This window comes from Pseudophryne corroboree, chromosome 4, assembly GCF_028390025.1.
Source record: "Pseudophryne corroboree isolate aPseCor3 chromosome 4, aPseCor3.hap2, whole genome shotgun sequence".
Lineage (NCBI taxonomy): Eukaryota > Metazoa > Chordata > Amphibia > Anura > Myobatrachidae > Pseudophryne > Pseudophryne corroboree.
In genome coordinates, this window is record NC_086447.1 from 413,725,909 (window position 1) to 413,741,132 (window position 15,224).

The following is a 15,224-nucleotide window of genomic DNA, read 5'->3' on the forward strand; positions in this document are numbered from 1 at the left end:
TGTATGATTTTTAAACAATTTACTTGTATATTCTTGTGGATAATAAATATTTGGACACCTACCAAAGCAGCAAGATGTCTGGCTCTCACAGACCTGTTACTTCTTCTTTAAGAAGCTCTTCTATCCTCCACTCGTTACTAGAGATGAGCGGGTTCGGTTTCTCTGAATCCGAACCCGCCAGAACTTCATGTTTTTTTCCACGGGTCCGAGCGACTCGGATCTTCCCGCCTTGCTCGGTTAACCCGAGCGCGCCCGAACGTCATCATGACGCTGTCGGATTCTCGCGAGGCTCGGATTCTATCGCGAGACTCGGATTCTATATAAGGAGCCGCGCGTCGCCGCCATTTTCACACGTGCATTGAGATTGATAGGGAGAGGACGTGGCTGGCGTCCTCTCCGTTTAGAATAGATTAGAGAGACACTTGATTTACTAATTTTGGGGAGCATTAGGAGTACTCAGTACAGTGCAGAGTTTTGCTGATAGTGACCAGTGACCACCAGTTTTATTTATAATCCGTTCTCTGCCTGAAAAAAGCGATACACAGCACACAGTGACTCAGTCACATACCATATCTGTGTGCACTGCTCAGGCTCAGGCCAGTGTGCTGCATCATCTATTATCTATATATAATATTATATATATCTGTCTGACTGCTCAGCTCACACAGCTTATAATTGTGGGGGAGACTGGGGAGCACTACTGCAGTGCCAGTTATAGGTTATAGCAGGAGCCAGGAGTACATAATATATTATATAGTGAGTGACCACCAGACACACAGTGCAGTTTATTTAATATATCCGTTCTCTGCCTGAAAAAAGCGATACACACAGTGACTCAGTCAGTCACATACCATATCTGTGTGCACTGCTCAGGCTCAGGCCAGTGTGCTGCATCATCTATATATATTATATATCTGTCTGACTGCTCAGCTCACACAGCTTATAATTGTGGGGGAGAGTGGGGAGCACTACTGCAGTGCCAGTTATAGGTTATAGCAGGAGCCAGGAGTACATAATATTATATTAAAATTAAACAGTGCACACTTTTGCTGCAGGAGTGCCACTGCCAGTGTGACTAGTGACCAGTGACCTGACCACCAGTATATATAATATTAGTAGTATACTATCTCTTTATCAACCAGTCTATATATTAGCAGCAGACACAGTACAGTGCGGTAGTTCACGGCTGTGGCTACCTCTGTGTCGGCACTCGGCAGCCCGTCCATAATTGTATATACCACCTAACCGTGGTTTTTTTTTCTTTCTTTATACATACATACTAGTTACGAGTATACTATCTCTTTATCAACCAGTCTATATTAGCAGCAGACACAGTACAGTGCGGTAGTTCACGGCTGTGGCTACCTCTGTGTCGGCACTCGGCAGCCCGTCCATAATTGTATATACCACCTAACCGTGGTTTTTTTTTCTTTCTTTATACATACATACTAGTTACGAGTATACTATCTCTTTATCAACCAGTCTATATATTAGCAGCAGACACAGTACAGTGCGGTAGTTCACGGCTGTGGCTACCTCTGTGTCGGCACTCGGCAGCCCGTCCATAATTGTATATACCACCTAACCGTGGTTTTTTTTTCTTTCTTTATACATACATACTAGTTACGAGTATACTATCTCTTTATCAACCAGTCTATATTAGCAGCAGACACAGTACAGTGCGGTAGTTCACGGCTGTGGCTACCTCTGTGTCGGCACTCGGCAGCCCGTCCATAATTGTATATACCACCTAACCGTGGTTTTTTTTTCTTTCTTTATACATACATACTAGTTACGAGTATACTATCTCTTTATCAACCAGTCTATATTAGCAGCAGACACAGTACAGTGCGGTAGTTCACGGCTGTGGCTACCTCTGTGTCGGCACTCGGCAGCCCGTCCATAATTGTATATACCACCTAACCGTGGTTTTTTTTTCTTTCTTTATACATACATACTAGTTATGAGTATACTATCTCTTTATCAACCAGTCTATATATTAGCAGCAGACACAGTACAGTGCGGTAGTTCACGGCTGTGGCTACCTCTGTGTCGGCACTCGGCAGCCCGTCCATAATTGTATATACCACCTAACCGTGGTTTTTTTTTCTTTCTTTATACATACATACTAGTTACGAGTATACTATCTCTTTATCAACCAGTCTATATTAGCAGCAGACACAGTACAGTGCGGTAGTTCACGGCTGTGGCTACCTCTGTGTCGGCACTCGGCAGCCCGTCCATAATTGTATATACCACCTAACCGTGGTTTTTTTTTCTTTCTTTATACATACATACTAGTTACGAGTATACTATCTCTTTATCAACCAGTCTATATTAGCAGCAGACACAGTACAGTGCGGTAGTTCACGGCTGTGGCTACCTCTGTGTCGGCACTCGGCAGCCCGTCCATAATTGTATATACCACCTAACCGTGGTTTTTTTTTCTTTCTTTATACATACATACTAGTTACGAGTATACTATCTCTTTATCAACCAGTCTATATATTAGCAGCAGACACAGTACAGTGCGGTAGTTCACGGCTGTGGCTACCTCTGTGTCGGCACTCGGCAGCCCGTCCATAATTGTATATACCACCTAACCGTGGTTTTTTTTTCTTTCTTTATACATACATACTAGTTACGAGTATACTATCTCTTTATCAACCAGTCTATATTAGCAGCAGACACAGTACAGTGCGGTAGTTCACGGCTGTGGCTACCTCTGTGTCGGCACTCGGCAGCCCGTCCATAATTGTATATACCACCTAACCGTGGTTTTTTTTTCTTTCTTTATACATACATACTAGTTACGAGTATACTATCTCTTTATCAACCAGTCTATATATTAGCAGCAGACACAGTACAGTGCGGTAGTTCACGGCTGTGGCTACCTCTGTGTCGGCACTCGGCAGCCCGTCCATAATTGTATATACCACCTAACCGTGGTTTTTTTTTCTTTCTTTATACATACATACTAGTTACGAGTATACTATCTCTTTATCAACCAGTCTATATTAGCAGCAGACACAGTACAGTGCGGTAGTTCACGGCTGTGGCTACCTCTGTGTCGGCACTCGGCAGCCCGTCCATAATTGTATATACCACCTAACCGTGGTTTTTTTTTCTTTCTTTATACATACATACTAGTTACGAGTATACTATCTCTTTATCAACCAGTCTATATTAGCAGCAGACACAGTACAGTGCGGTAGTTCACGGCTGTGGCTACCTCTGTGTCGGCACTCGGCAGCCAGTCCATAATTGTATATACCACCTAACCGTGGTTTTTTTTTCTTTCTTTATACATACATACTAGTTACGAGTATACTATCTCTTTATCAACCAGTCTATATATTAGCAGCAGACACAGTACAGTGCGGTAGTTCACGGCTGTGGCTACCTCTGTGTCGGCACTCGGCAGCCCGTCCATAATTGTATATACCACCTAACCGTGGTTTTTTTTTCTTTCTTTATACATACATACTAGTTACGAGTATACTATCTCTTTATCAACCAGTCTATATTAGCAGCAGACACAGTACAGTGCGGTAGTTCACGGCTGTGGCTACCTCTGTGTCGGCACTCGGCAGCCCGTCCATAATTGTATATACCACCTAACCGTGGTTTTTTTTTCTTTCTTTATACATACATACTAGTTACGAGTATACTATCTCTTTATCAACCAGTCTATATATTAGCAGCAGACACAGTACAGTGCGGTAGTTCACGGCTGTGGCTACCTCTGTGTCGGCACTCGGCAGCCCGTCCATAATTGTATATACCACCTAACCGTGGTTTTTTTTTCTTTCTTTATACATACATACTAGTTACGAGTATACTATCTCTTTATCAACCAGTCTATATTAGCAGCAGACACAGTACAGTGCGGTAGTTCACGGCTGTGGCTACCTCTGTGTCGGCACTCGGCAGCCCGTCCATAATTGTATATACCACCTAACCGTGGTTTTTTTTTCTTTCTTTATACATACATACTAGTTACGAGTATACTATCTCTTTATCAACCAGTCTATATTAGCAGCAGACACAGTACAGTGCGGTAGTTCACGGCTGTGGCTACCTCTGTGTCGGCACTCGGCAGCCCGTCCATAATTGTATATACCACCTAACCGTGGTTTTTTTTTCTTTCTTTATACATACATACTAGTTACGAGTATACTATCTCTTTATCAACCAGTCTATATATTAGCAGCAGACACAGTACAGTGCGGTAGTTCACGGCTGTGGCTACCTCTGTGTCGGCACTCGGCAGCCCGTCCATAATTGTATACTAGTATCCAATCCATCCATCTCCATTGTTTACCTGAGGTGCCTTTTAGTTGTGCCTATTAAAATATGGAGAACAAAAATGTTGAGGTTCCAAAATTAGGGAAAGATCAAGATCCACTTCCACCTCGTGCTGAAGCTGCTGCCACTAGTCATGGCCGAGACGATGAAATGCCAGCAACGTCGTCTGCCAAGGCCGATGCCCAATGTCATAGTACAGAGCATGTCAAATCCAAAACACCAAATATCAGTAAAAAAAGGACTCCAAAACCTAAAATAAAATTGTCGGAGGAGAAGCGTAAACTTGCCAATATGCCATTTACCACACGGAGTGGCAAGGAACGGCTGAGGCCCTGGCCTATGTTCATGGCTAGTGGTTCAGCTTCACATGAGGATGGAAGCACTCAGCCTCTCGCTAGAAAAATGAAAAGACTCAAGCTGGCAAAAGCAGCACAGCAAAGAACTGTGCATTCTTCGAAATCCCAAATCCACAAGGAGAGTCCAATTGTGTCGGTTGCGATGCCTGACCTTCCCAACACTGGACATGAAGAGCATGCGCCTTCCACCATTTGCACGCCCCCTGCAAGTGCTGGAAGGAGCACCCGCAGTCCAGTTCCTGATAGTCAGATTGAAGATGTCAGTGTTGAAGTACACCAGGATGAGGATATGGGTGTTGCTGGCGCTGGGGAGGAAATTGACCAGGAGGATTCTGATGGTGAGGTGGTTTGTTTAAGTCAGGCACCCGGGGAGACACCTGTTGTCCATGGGAGGAATATGGCCGTTGACATGCCAGGTGAAAATACCAAAAAAATCAGCTCTTCGGTGTGGAGGTATTTCACCAGAAATGCGGACAACAGGTGTCAAGCCGTGTGTTCCCTTTGTCAAGCTGTAATAAGTAGGGGTAAGGACGTTAACCACCTCGGAACATCCTCCCTTATACGTCACCTGCAGCGCATTCATAATAAGTCAGTGACAAGTTCAAAAACTTTGGGTGACAGCGGAAGCAGTCCACTGACCAGTAAATCCCTTCCTCTTGTAACCAAGCTCACGCAAACCACCCCACCAACTCCCTCAGTGTCAATTTCCTCCTTCCCCAGGAATGCCAATAGTCCTGCAGGCCATGTCACTGGCAATTCTGACGAGTCCTCTCCTGCCTGGGATTCCTCCGATGCATCCTTGCGTGTAACGCCTACTGCTGCTGGCGCTGCTGTTGTTGCCGCTGGGAGTCGATGGTCATCCCAGAGGGGAAGTCGTAAGCCCACTTGTACTACTTCCAGTAAGCAATTGACTGTTCAACAGTCCTTTGCGAGGAAGATGAAATATCACAGCAGTCATCCTACTGCAAAGCGGATAACTGAGGCCTTGGCATCCTGGGTGGTGAGAAACGTGGTTCCGGTATCCATCATTACTGCAGAGCCAACTAGAGACTTGTTGGAGGTACTGTGTCCCCGGTACCAAATACCATCTAGGTTCCATTTCTCTAGGCAGGCGATACCGAAAATGTACACAGACCTCAGAAAAAGAGTCACCAGTGTCCTAAAAAATGCAGCTGTACCCAATGTCCACTTAACCACGGACAAGTGGAGCAGGGCAGGGTCAGGACTATATGACTGTGACAGCCCACTGGGTAGATGTATGGACTCCCGCCGCAAGAACAGCAGCGGCGGCACCAGTAGCAGCATCTCGCAAACGCCAACTCTTTCCTAGGCAGGCTACGCTTTGTATCACCGGTTTCCAGAATACGCACACAGCTGAAAACCTCTTACGGCAACTGAGGAAGATCATCGCGGAATGGCTTACCCCAATTGGACTCTCCTGTGGATTTGTGGCATCGGACAACGCCAGCAATATTGTGTGTGCATTAAATATGGGCAAATTCCAGCACGTCCCATGTTTTGCACATACCTTGAATTTGGTGGTGCAGAATTTTTTAAAAAACGACAGGGGCGTGCAAGAGATGCTGTCGGTGGCCAGAAGAATTGCGGGACACTTTCGGCGTACAGGCACCACGTACAGAAGACTGGAGCACCACCAAAAACTACTGAACCTGCCCTGCCATCATCTGAAGCAAGAAGTGGTAACGAGGTGGAATTCAACCCTCTATATGCTTCAGAGGTTGGAGGAGCAGCAAAAGGCCATTCAAGCCTATACAATTGAGCACGATATAGTAGGTGGAATGCACCTGTCTCAGGCGCAGTGGAGAATGATTTCAACGTTGTGCAAGGTTCTGATGCCCTTTGAACTTGCCACACGTGAAGTCAGTTCAGACACTGCCAGCCTGAGTCAGGTCATTCCCCTCATCAGGCTTTTGCAGAAGAAGCTGGAGGCATTGAAGAAGGAGCTAAAAGGGAGCAATTCCGCTAGGCATGTGGGACTTGTGGATGCAGCCCTTAATTCGCTTAACAAGGATTCACGGGTGGTCAATCTGTTGAAATCAGAGCACTACATTTTGGCCACCGTGCTCGATCCTAGATTTAAAGCCTACCTTGGATCTCTCTTTCCGGCAGACACAGGTCTGCTGGGGTTGAAAGACCTGCTGGTGACAAAATTGTCAAGTCAAGCGGAACGCGACCTGTCAACATCTCCTCCTTCACATTCTCCCGCAACTGGGGGTGCGAGGAAAAGGCTCAGAATTCCGAGCCCACCCGCTGGCGGTGATGCAGGGCAGTCTGGAGCGACTGCTGATGCTGACATCTGGTCCGGACTGAAGGACCTGACAACGATTACGGACATGTCGTCTACTGTCACTGCATATGATTCTCTCAACATTGATAGAATGGTGGAGGATTATATGAGTGACCGCATCCAAGTAGGCACGTCACACAGTCCGTACTTATACTGGCAGGAAAAAGAGGCAATTTGGAGGCCCTTGCACAAACTGGCTTTATTCTACCTAAGTTGCCCTCCCACAAGTGTGTACTCCGAAAGAGTGTTTAGTGCCGCCGCTCACCTTGTCAGCAATCGGCGTACGAGGTTACATCCAGAAAATGTGGAGAAGATGATGTTCATTAAAATGAATTATAATCAATTCCTCCGCGGAGACATTGACCAGCAGCAATTGCCTCCACAAAGTACACAGGGAGCTGAGATGGTGGATTCCAGTGGGGACGAATTGATAATCTGTGAGGAGGGGGATGTACACGGTGATATATCGGAGGGTGAAGATGAGGTGGACATCTTGCCTCTGTAGAGCCAGTTTGTGCAAGGAGAGATTAATTGCTTCTTTTTTGGGGGGGGTCCAAACCAACCCGTCATATCAGTCACAGTCGTGTGGCAGACCCTGTCACTGAAATGATGGGTTGGTTAAAGTGTGCATGTCCTGTTTTGTTTATACAACATAAGGGTGGGTGGGAGGGCCCAAGGACAATTCCATCTTGCACCTCTTTTTTCTTTTCTTTTTCTTTGCATCATGTGCTGATTGGGGAGGGTTTTTTGGAAGGGACATCCTGCGTGACACTGCAGTGCCACTCCTAGATGGGCCCGGTGTTTGTGTCGGCCACTAGGGTCGCTAATCTTACTCACACAGTCAGCTACCTCATTGCGCCTCTTTTTTTCTTTGCGTCATGTGCTGTTTGGGGAGGGTTTTTTGGAAGGGACATCCTGCGTGACACTGCAGTGCCACTCCTAGATGGGCCCGGTGTTTGTGTCGGCCACTAGGGTCGCTAATCTTACTCACACAGCTACCTCATTGCGCCTCTTTTTTTCTTTGCGTCATGTGCTGTTTGGGGAGGGTTTTTTGGAAGGGACATCCTGCGTGACACTGCAGTGCCACTCCTAGATGGGCCCGGTGTTTGTGTCGGCCACTAGGGTCGCTAATCTTACTCACACAGCTACCTCATTGCGCCTCTTTTTTTCTTTGCGTCATGTGCTGTTTGGGGAGGGTTTTTTGGAAGGGCCATCCTGCGTGACACTGCAGTGCCACTCCTAGATGGGCCCGGTGTTTGTGTCGGCCACTAGGGTCGCTAATCTTACTCACACAGCTACCTCATTGCGCCTCTTTTTTTCTTTGCGTCATGTGCTGTTTGGGGAGGGTTTTTTGGAAGGGACATCCTGCGTGACACTGCAGTGCCACTCCTAGATGGGCCCGGTGTTTGTGTCGGCCACTAGGGTCGCTTATCTTACTCACACAGCGACCTCGGTGCAAATTTTAGGACTAAAAATAATATTGTGAGGTGTGAGGTATTCAGAATAGACTGAAAATGAGTGTAAATTATGGTTTTTGAGGTTAATAATACTTTGGGATCAAAATGACCCCCAAATTCTATGATTTAAGCTGTTTTTTAGTGTTTTTTGAAAAAAACACCCGAATCCAAAACACACCCGAATCCGACAAAAAAAATTCGGTGAGGTTTTGCCAAAACGCGTTCGAACCCAAAACACGGCCGCGGAACCGAACCCAAAACCAAAACACAAAACCCGAAAAATTTCAGGCGCTCATCTCTACTCGTTACCTGTATTAATGGCACCTGTTTCAACTGGTTATCTGTATAAAAGACACCTGTCCACACCGTCAGTCAGACTGCTACCTCTCCACCATGGCCAAGACCAGAGAGCTATCTAAGGACACCAGGGAAAAAATTGTAGAGCTGCACAAGGCTGGGATGAGCTACTCGACAATAGGCAAGCAGCTTGGTGAGAAGAGATCAACTGTTGGCGCAATTATTAAAAAATGGAAGAAATACCAGATCACTGACAATCTCCCTTGACCTGGGGCTCCATGCAAGATCTCACCTCGTGGGGTATCAATGATCTTGAGAACGGTGAGGAATCATCCCAGAACTACATGGGGGGACCTGGTCAATGACCTCAAGAGAGCTGGGACCACAGTCGCAACGGTAAACATTAGTAACACACTACGTAGTCATGGATTGAAATCCTGCAGCGCCCGAAAAGGTCCCCCTGCTTAAGCCAGCACATGTCCAGGCTCGTCTAAAGTTTGCCAGTGACCATCTGGATGAACCAGAGGAGGATTGGGAGAATGTAATGTGGTCAGATGAGAGCAAAATTGAACTTTTTGGTATAAACTCCACTCGCCGTGTTTGGAGGGAGAAGAATGATGAATGGCATCCCAAGAACACCATACCCACTGTGAAGCTTGGGGGTGGAAACATCATGCTTTGGGGCTGCTTTTCTGCAAAGGGGACAGGACGACTGATCCATGTTAAGGAGAGGATGAATGGAGCCATGTATCGTGAGATTTTGGGCAAAAACCTCCTTCCCTCAGTAAGAGCATTGAAGATGGAACGTGGCTGGGTCTTACAGCATGACAATGACCCCAAACACACCGCCCGGGCAACTAAGGAGTAGCTCCGTAAGAAGCATTTCAAGGTCCTGGAGTGGCCTAGCCAGTCTCCAGACCTCAACCCAATAAAAAATCTGTGGAGGAAGTTGAAAGTCCGTGTTGCCCGACGACAGCCCCAAAACATGACTGATCTAGAGAAGATCTGCATGGAAAAGTGGGCCAAAATACCTGCTACAGTGTGTGCAAACCTGGTCAAGAACTACAGGAAACGTTTGACCTCTGTAATTGCCAACCGAGGTTATATTACAAAGTATTGAGTTAAACTTTTCTGATTGTCCAAATATTTATTTTCCGCAAGAATATACAAATAAATTGTTTAAAAATCATATAATGTGATTTCCTAGTTTTTTTTTCAGATTCTGTCTTTCACAGTTGAAGTGTACCTTTTTAAGTGGGTCAACTTGCACAATCGGTGGCTGTCCAAATACTTTTTTGCCCCACTGTGTATATATGTATATATATATATATATATATATATATATACTTTTTAGTTTTCAGAAAGCATAGTTAATCTTTTACTTACTCATGATTTATGTGTTGTACTGTAGTTTCTGATTTCTCTCTAAATAATTTTTTCCTTGTCCAAATATATAGGAGTCTAGATGAAATTCATCAAATGAGACGGTCACGCTCTCCAACAAGACACCACGATGCCTCCCGTAGTCCAGTAATTCACAGGTCCCGGGACTCAGACAGTCAGTATTTATCTGATCAAGAAAGGTATGTGTAGTAGTAACCAATGGAAGAAGTCACACTAAAGAATAGTTAAAGTCCCCAGAGTTAGGAGGTGGCCCAAGTTGTCATATAGCTAAGGGTCTAAAACCAAGCTGTTATGTGATATAAGTGTCAATGCCACGGCTCAAATGAAAACCTAAACAAGACATGCACAACAAAGGATATCAGGCAAGAATGAGACAGGAATAAAAAAGAATGGGGATAGGAGGTCTTCCACCCAAACCGTTAACAAGTTCCAGTTCTTGGGATTTACAGTATATCATTCAGCTTTTCCCTCCAGATTGACCTCATGTACTCATATACCCCGAGAGCTTAGAGTAACATGACTAATGTTGGACCTACGACAGGGTAAACCTAAGGTGATAGAACAGAAACTAAGAAACAATGCAAGGTTGCATACACCCTGGGAAGCATGTAACCATGCAAATCCATAGAAGCAGTCACATACACATCACTGATACACCTGCAAAGATGGTTCTATATATGTGCAGATTGGGACAGTGTCCCATACGCCACCACTGTCATTGCTGTTGACACCCTTTAAAATAAGTAAAACTGTCTTAAACCGCAGCTGCAGATGCTCATATTAATAAAACTAGAACTCTTAAACAGAAGTTTGTAAAGGGTCTCAAAAGAAGACCATTCCAGTGCAGATCAAAATAAAGGGGAGAAAAGTTAACAGTGGTACAAAGAATTGCATTCCTGTCACTTTCATAATGATGAACAAAATAAAGGACCCCATACATCTGCAATGGCTTTGCCTGATTCCCCAATTCGACCCAAGTTGTCGATCAAAAATACAGATTGGAGACCATGGATGCATGCGTAGGGCTCGTTCTGCAAATGTATAGAATGGGTCCTGTGATTGCATTGCAGTATTGCAAACGCCTCTGCCTTATTGACAGGAAGAGGTGTTCAGGAGGAGGGGCTGGGGGCTGCTTGTCACCCACATTTTACCGGGAGTGTCGAGACCAAGGAATGTACACAGTTTCCTTGGCCTCATAAGCTGCCCTACGACAGGTAGTCTGAGTAAGCTCAGGCTTACTCAGCCTGCCGTCTCAAATGATCATAGCAACCATCTTCATCTTGGACTGCAATCGCATTGCAGTATTGCTATCGCAAATGCAGGAAGGAGCTGATATGCACTTCCTGCTGTATTTGCATTGCTATGGATTACACTTGCAAAGTTGCTGTGAGCAGCTTTGCAATTGCAATACTGTACATGCTGAATTAACCCCTAAGACCGCAAAATATACAGGCAACACATAGAAAACTTAAACAAATTGTTACCTTAGGCTTATTTAAGAACAAACATACAATTTAACATATTTATTGCTTTTGGGAAAAAGTTACATTTCAATATGCTAATACGACATAAAAAATAGGATTTTAATTACCTACCGGTAAATCCTTTTCTCGTAGTCCGTAGAGGATGCTGGGGTCCATTTTAGTACCATGGGGTGTAGACAGTTCCGCAGGAGCCTTCGGCACTTTAAGACTTTTCAACAGTGTGAACTGGCTCCGCCCTCTATGCCCCTCCTCCAGACCTCAATATAGGAACTGTGCCCGAGGAGACGGACAACTTCGAGAGAAGAATTTACATTAAGCTAGAGGCGAGATTCACACCAGCTCACACCATACCAAAAACATGTCGCCTAACATGGCCTTTAACATGACCCATGCTAACGTGTATGCATAACGTAACAGCAACTGCTGTAAAAAATCTTCAACGCTCTGACGACATCCAAGGACTTTTGAAACGGCTGAGGTGTCAGAAGCCACTGGGACCACCACAGGTTGGTTGATATGGAAATAAGACACAACCTTTGGAAGAAAATTCTGATGCGTCCGCAGTTCAGCTCTATCTTCATGAAAAATCAAATAAGGACTCTTGTGTGACAGAGCCCCTAATTCAGACACTCGTCTGCCTGAGGCCAAGGCCAACAGCATAACCACTTTCCAAGTGAGAAACTTCAACTCTACCTCTTGTAGAGGCTCAAACCAGTCTGATTTAAGGAACTGCAACACCACATTAAGATCCCATGGCACCACAGGAGGCACAAAGGGAAGTTGGATGCGCAGAACCCCCGTCACGAACGTCTGGACCTCAGGAAGGGAAGCCAACTGTTTCTAAAAGAAAATGGACAAGGCCGAAATTTGGACCTTGGTAGACCCTAATCTCAAGCCAGCACCCACACCCGCCTGTAGGAGAAGACGTCCTAATTTAAACTCCACCGCAGGAGACTTCTTGGATTCACACCAAGATACATATTTTCTCCAATACAATGGTAATGTTTGGACGTTACTCCTTTCCTGGCCAGAATAAGTGTGGGAATGACCTCATTGGGAATACACTTACGGGCTAGGATCTGGCGCTCAACAGCCATGCCGTCAAACGCAGCCGCGGTAAGTCTTGATAAACAAACGGCCCCTGCTGAAGCAGGTCCTCGCCAAGAGGAAGAGGCTGAGGATCTTCCAGTAATAACTCCTGAATATCTGGATACCAAGCCCTCCTTGGCCAGTCTGGAGCAATGAGAATTGCTCGAACCCTTGTTCTTCTGATGATCTTGAGAACTTTTGGTATTAGTGGAAGTGGAGGGAACAGATACACCGACTGAAACACCCACTGGGTCACCAGTGCATCCACTGCTATTTCTTGTTGTTGTGGGTCTCTTGACCTGGAACAATATTTCTGAAGCTTCTTGTTGAGACGTGATGCCATCATGTCTACTTGAGGAACGCCCCAACGATCTGCTACCTCTGCAAAGACTTCTGGGTGGAGGCCCCATTCTCCTAGATGGAGATCGTGTCTGCTGAGGAAGTCTGCTTCCCAGTTGTCCACTCCCGAAATGAAAATTGCCGACAGAGCTTTTGCATGTCTTTCTGCCCAGAGGAGTATCTTTGTCACCTCTGCCATTGCCGCTCTGCTTTTGTTCCACCCTGGCGGGTTATGTAAGCTACTGCCGTTACATTGTCTGACTGGATCTGTATGGGACGACCTTGAAGAAGGTGTGCCGCTTGATGAAGGCTGTTGTACACAGCTCTCAATTCCAGAATGTTTATGTGAAGGAGTACTTGACTTGACTATCATCCTTGGAAGCTTTCCCCTTGCGTGACTGCTCCCCAACCTCGGAGACTTGCATCTGTGGTCACCAGGATCCAAGTCTGAATCCCGAACCTGCGTCTTTCCAGGAGGTGAGAACTTTGAAGCCACCACAAGAGTCAAATACTGGCTTTTGTTGACAGGATTATCCTCCAGTGCATGTGTAGGTGCGATCCGGACCACTTGTCCAGTAGGTCCCATTGGAACACCCTGGCGTGGAATCGGCCAATTTGTAGAGCCTCGTAGGCCGCTACCATCTTCCCCAGCAGGCGGATGCACTGATGAATCGATACGCGTGCTGGTTTTAAAACTTGTTTGACCATTCTCTGGATCTCCAGAGCTGTTTCCACTGGTAGGAATACTTTCTGTGCTTCCGTGTCCAATATCATTCCCAGAAATGATAACCTCCTTGTGGGTTCCAATTGTGATTTTGGAAGGTTTATGATCCAACCGTGCTGTTGAAGCACCGTCAGGGAAAGTGTAATGTTCTGCACTAGTTTCTCCCTGGATCTCGCTTTTATGAGGAAATCGCCCAAGTATGGGATGACTTTGACTCCTTTCTTGCAAAGAAGAACCATCATCTCCGCCATCACCTTGGTGAATATTCTCGGAGACGTGGAGAGCCCGAAAGGCAATGTTTGGAACTGGTAGTGGCAGTCCTGCACCGCAAACCTCAGGTCTGCCTGATGTGGCGGGTAGATGGGAACATGTAAATAAGCATCTTTGATGTCCATCAATACCAGAAATTCCTTTTCCTCCAAGCTGGAGATCACCGCTCTCAGGGATTCCATCTTGAATTTGAACCTTTTCAAATAAAGGTTCAGAGTCTTTAGGTTTAAAATCGGTCTGACCGAGCCATCCGGTTTCGGCACTACAAACAGGCTTGAATAAAACCCTTCTTCCTGTTGTGACACAGGAACTAAGGAAATTACGTTTTCTTGACATAATTTCTGTATTGCGTTCAGCACTTTTGCTCTGTCCTGAACAGAAGCTGGTAAGGCTGATTTGAAAAATTGGCATGGGAAAGGTCCTGAAATTCCAATTTGTATCCTTGGGATACTATCTGCAATACCCAAGGATCCAGATCTGTGTGAACCCAGACCTGGCTGAAAGACAGTAGACGTGCCCCCACCCGATCGTACTACCGCAGGGGAGCCCCAGCGTCATGCTGAGGTTTTAGCAGAAGTATCTGTTGACTTCTGCTCCTGCAAGCCTGATGGTGTTGTAGATTTTTTACCTCTTCCTCGACCTCTTCCTGTGAAGAAGGGGGTACCCTTTGCCTTTTTGGACTTGTTGGGCCGAAAGGATTGCATCGTGTGAGAATGAAATCCTTTCCTAGGTGGAGCAGCTGCGGAAGGCAGAAATGCTGACTTGCCTGATGTAGTTGTTGAAATCATGGCATCCAGCTTGTCTCAAAAGAGGGCTTCTCCATTGTAAGGAAGCGCCTCAATATTCTTTTTTGATTCCGCATCAGCATTCCATTGGCGGATCCACAGCGCCCTGCGGGCTGAAATAGCCATAGCGGAGGATCTTGAACTCAGCAACCCAATATCCTTCATAGCTTCAACTAAGTAATCTGCAGCATCTTTGATATGGCCGAGAGTTAGGACTATTTCATCCCTGTCAACTGTATCTATGTTAACAAGCGAGTTGTGAGACCATTTTTCCACCGCGTTACCTACCCACGCACAAGCAATGGTGGGCCTGAGCACCGTTCCGTTAGCCTTATATATGGATTTTAGGGTTGTTTCTAATTTACGGTCAGCTGGATCTTTTAATGAGGCTGAACCAGGGGCA

At 45.8% G+C, this 15,224-nt stretch overlaps 1 protein-coding gene across 15 annotated transcripts in view; it reads left to right on the top strand.

The window, feature by feature from the left end:
• The window catches only part of RIMS1 (regulating synaptic membrane exocytosis 1), a 581,909-nt gene that overhangs the window by 321,094 nt on the left and 245,591 nt on the right, over nt 1-15,224 (top strand). For all 15 annotated transcript variants that reach the window (XM_063916803.1, XM_063916807.1, XM_063916791.1 and 12 more), the window contains one exon: nt 10,184-10,309. In XM_063916803.1, the coding sequence (XP_063772873.1) occupies nt 10,184-10,309 (126 nt within the window). The remainder of the gene's footprint in view (nt 1-10,183; nt 10,310-15,224) is intronic.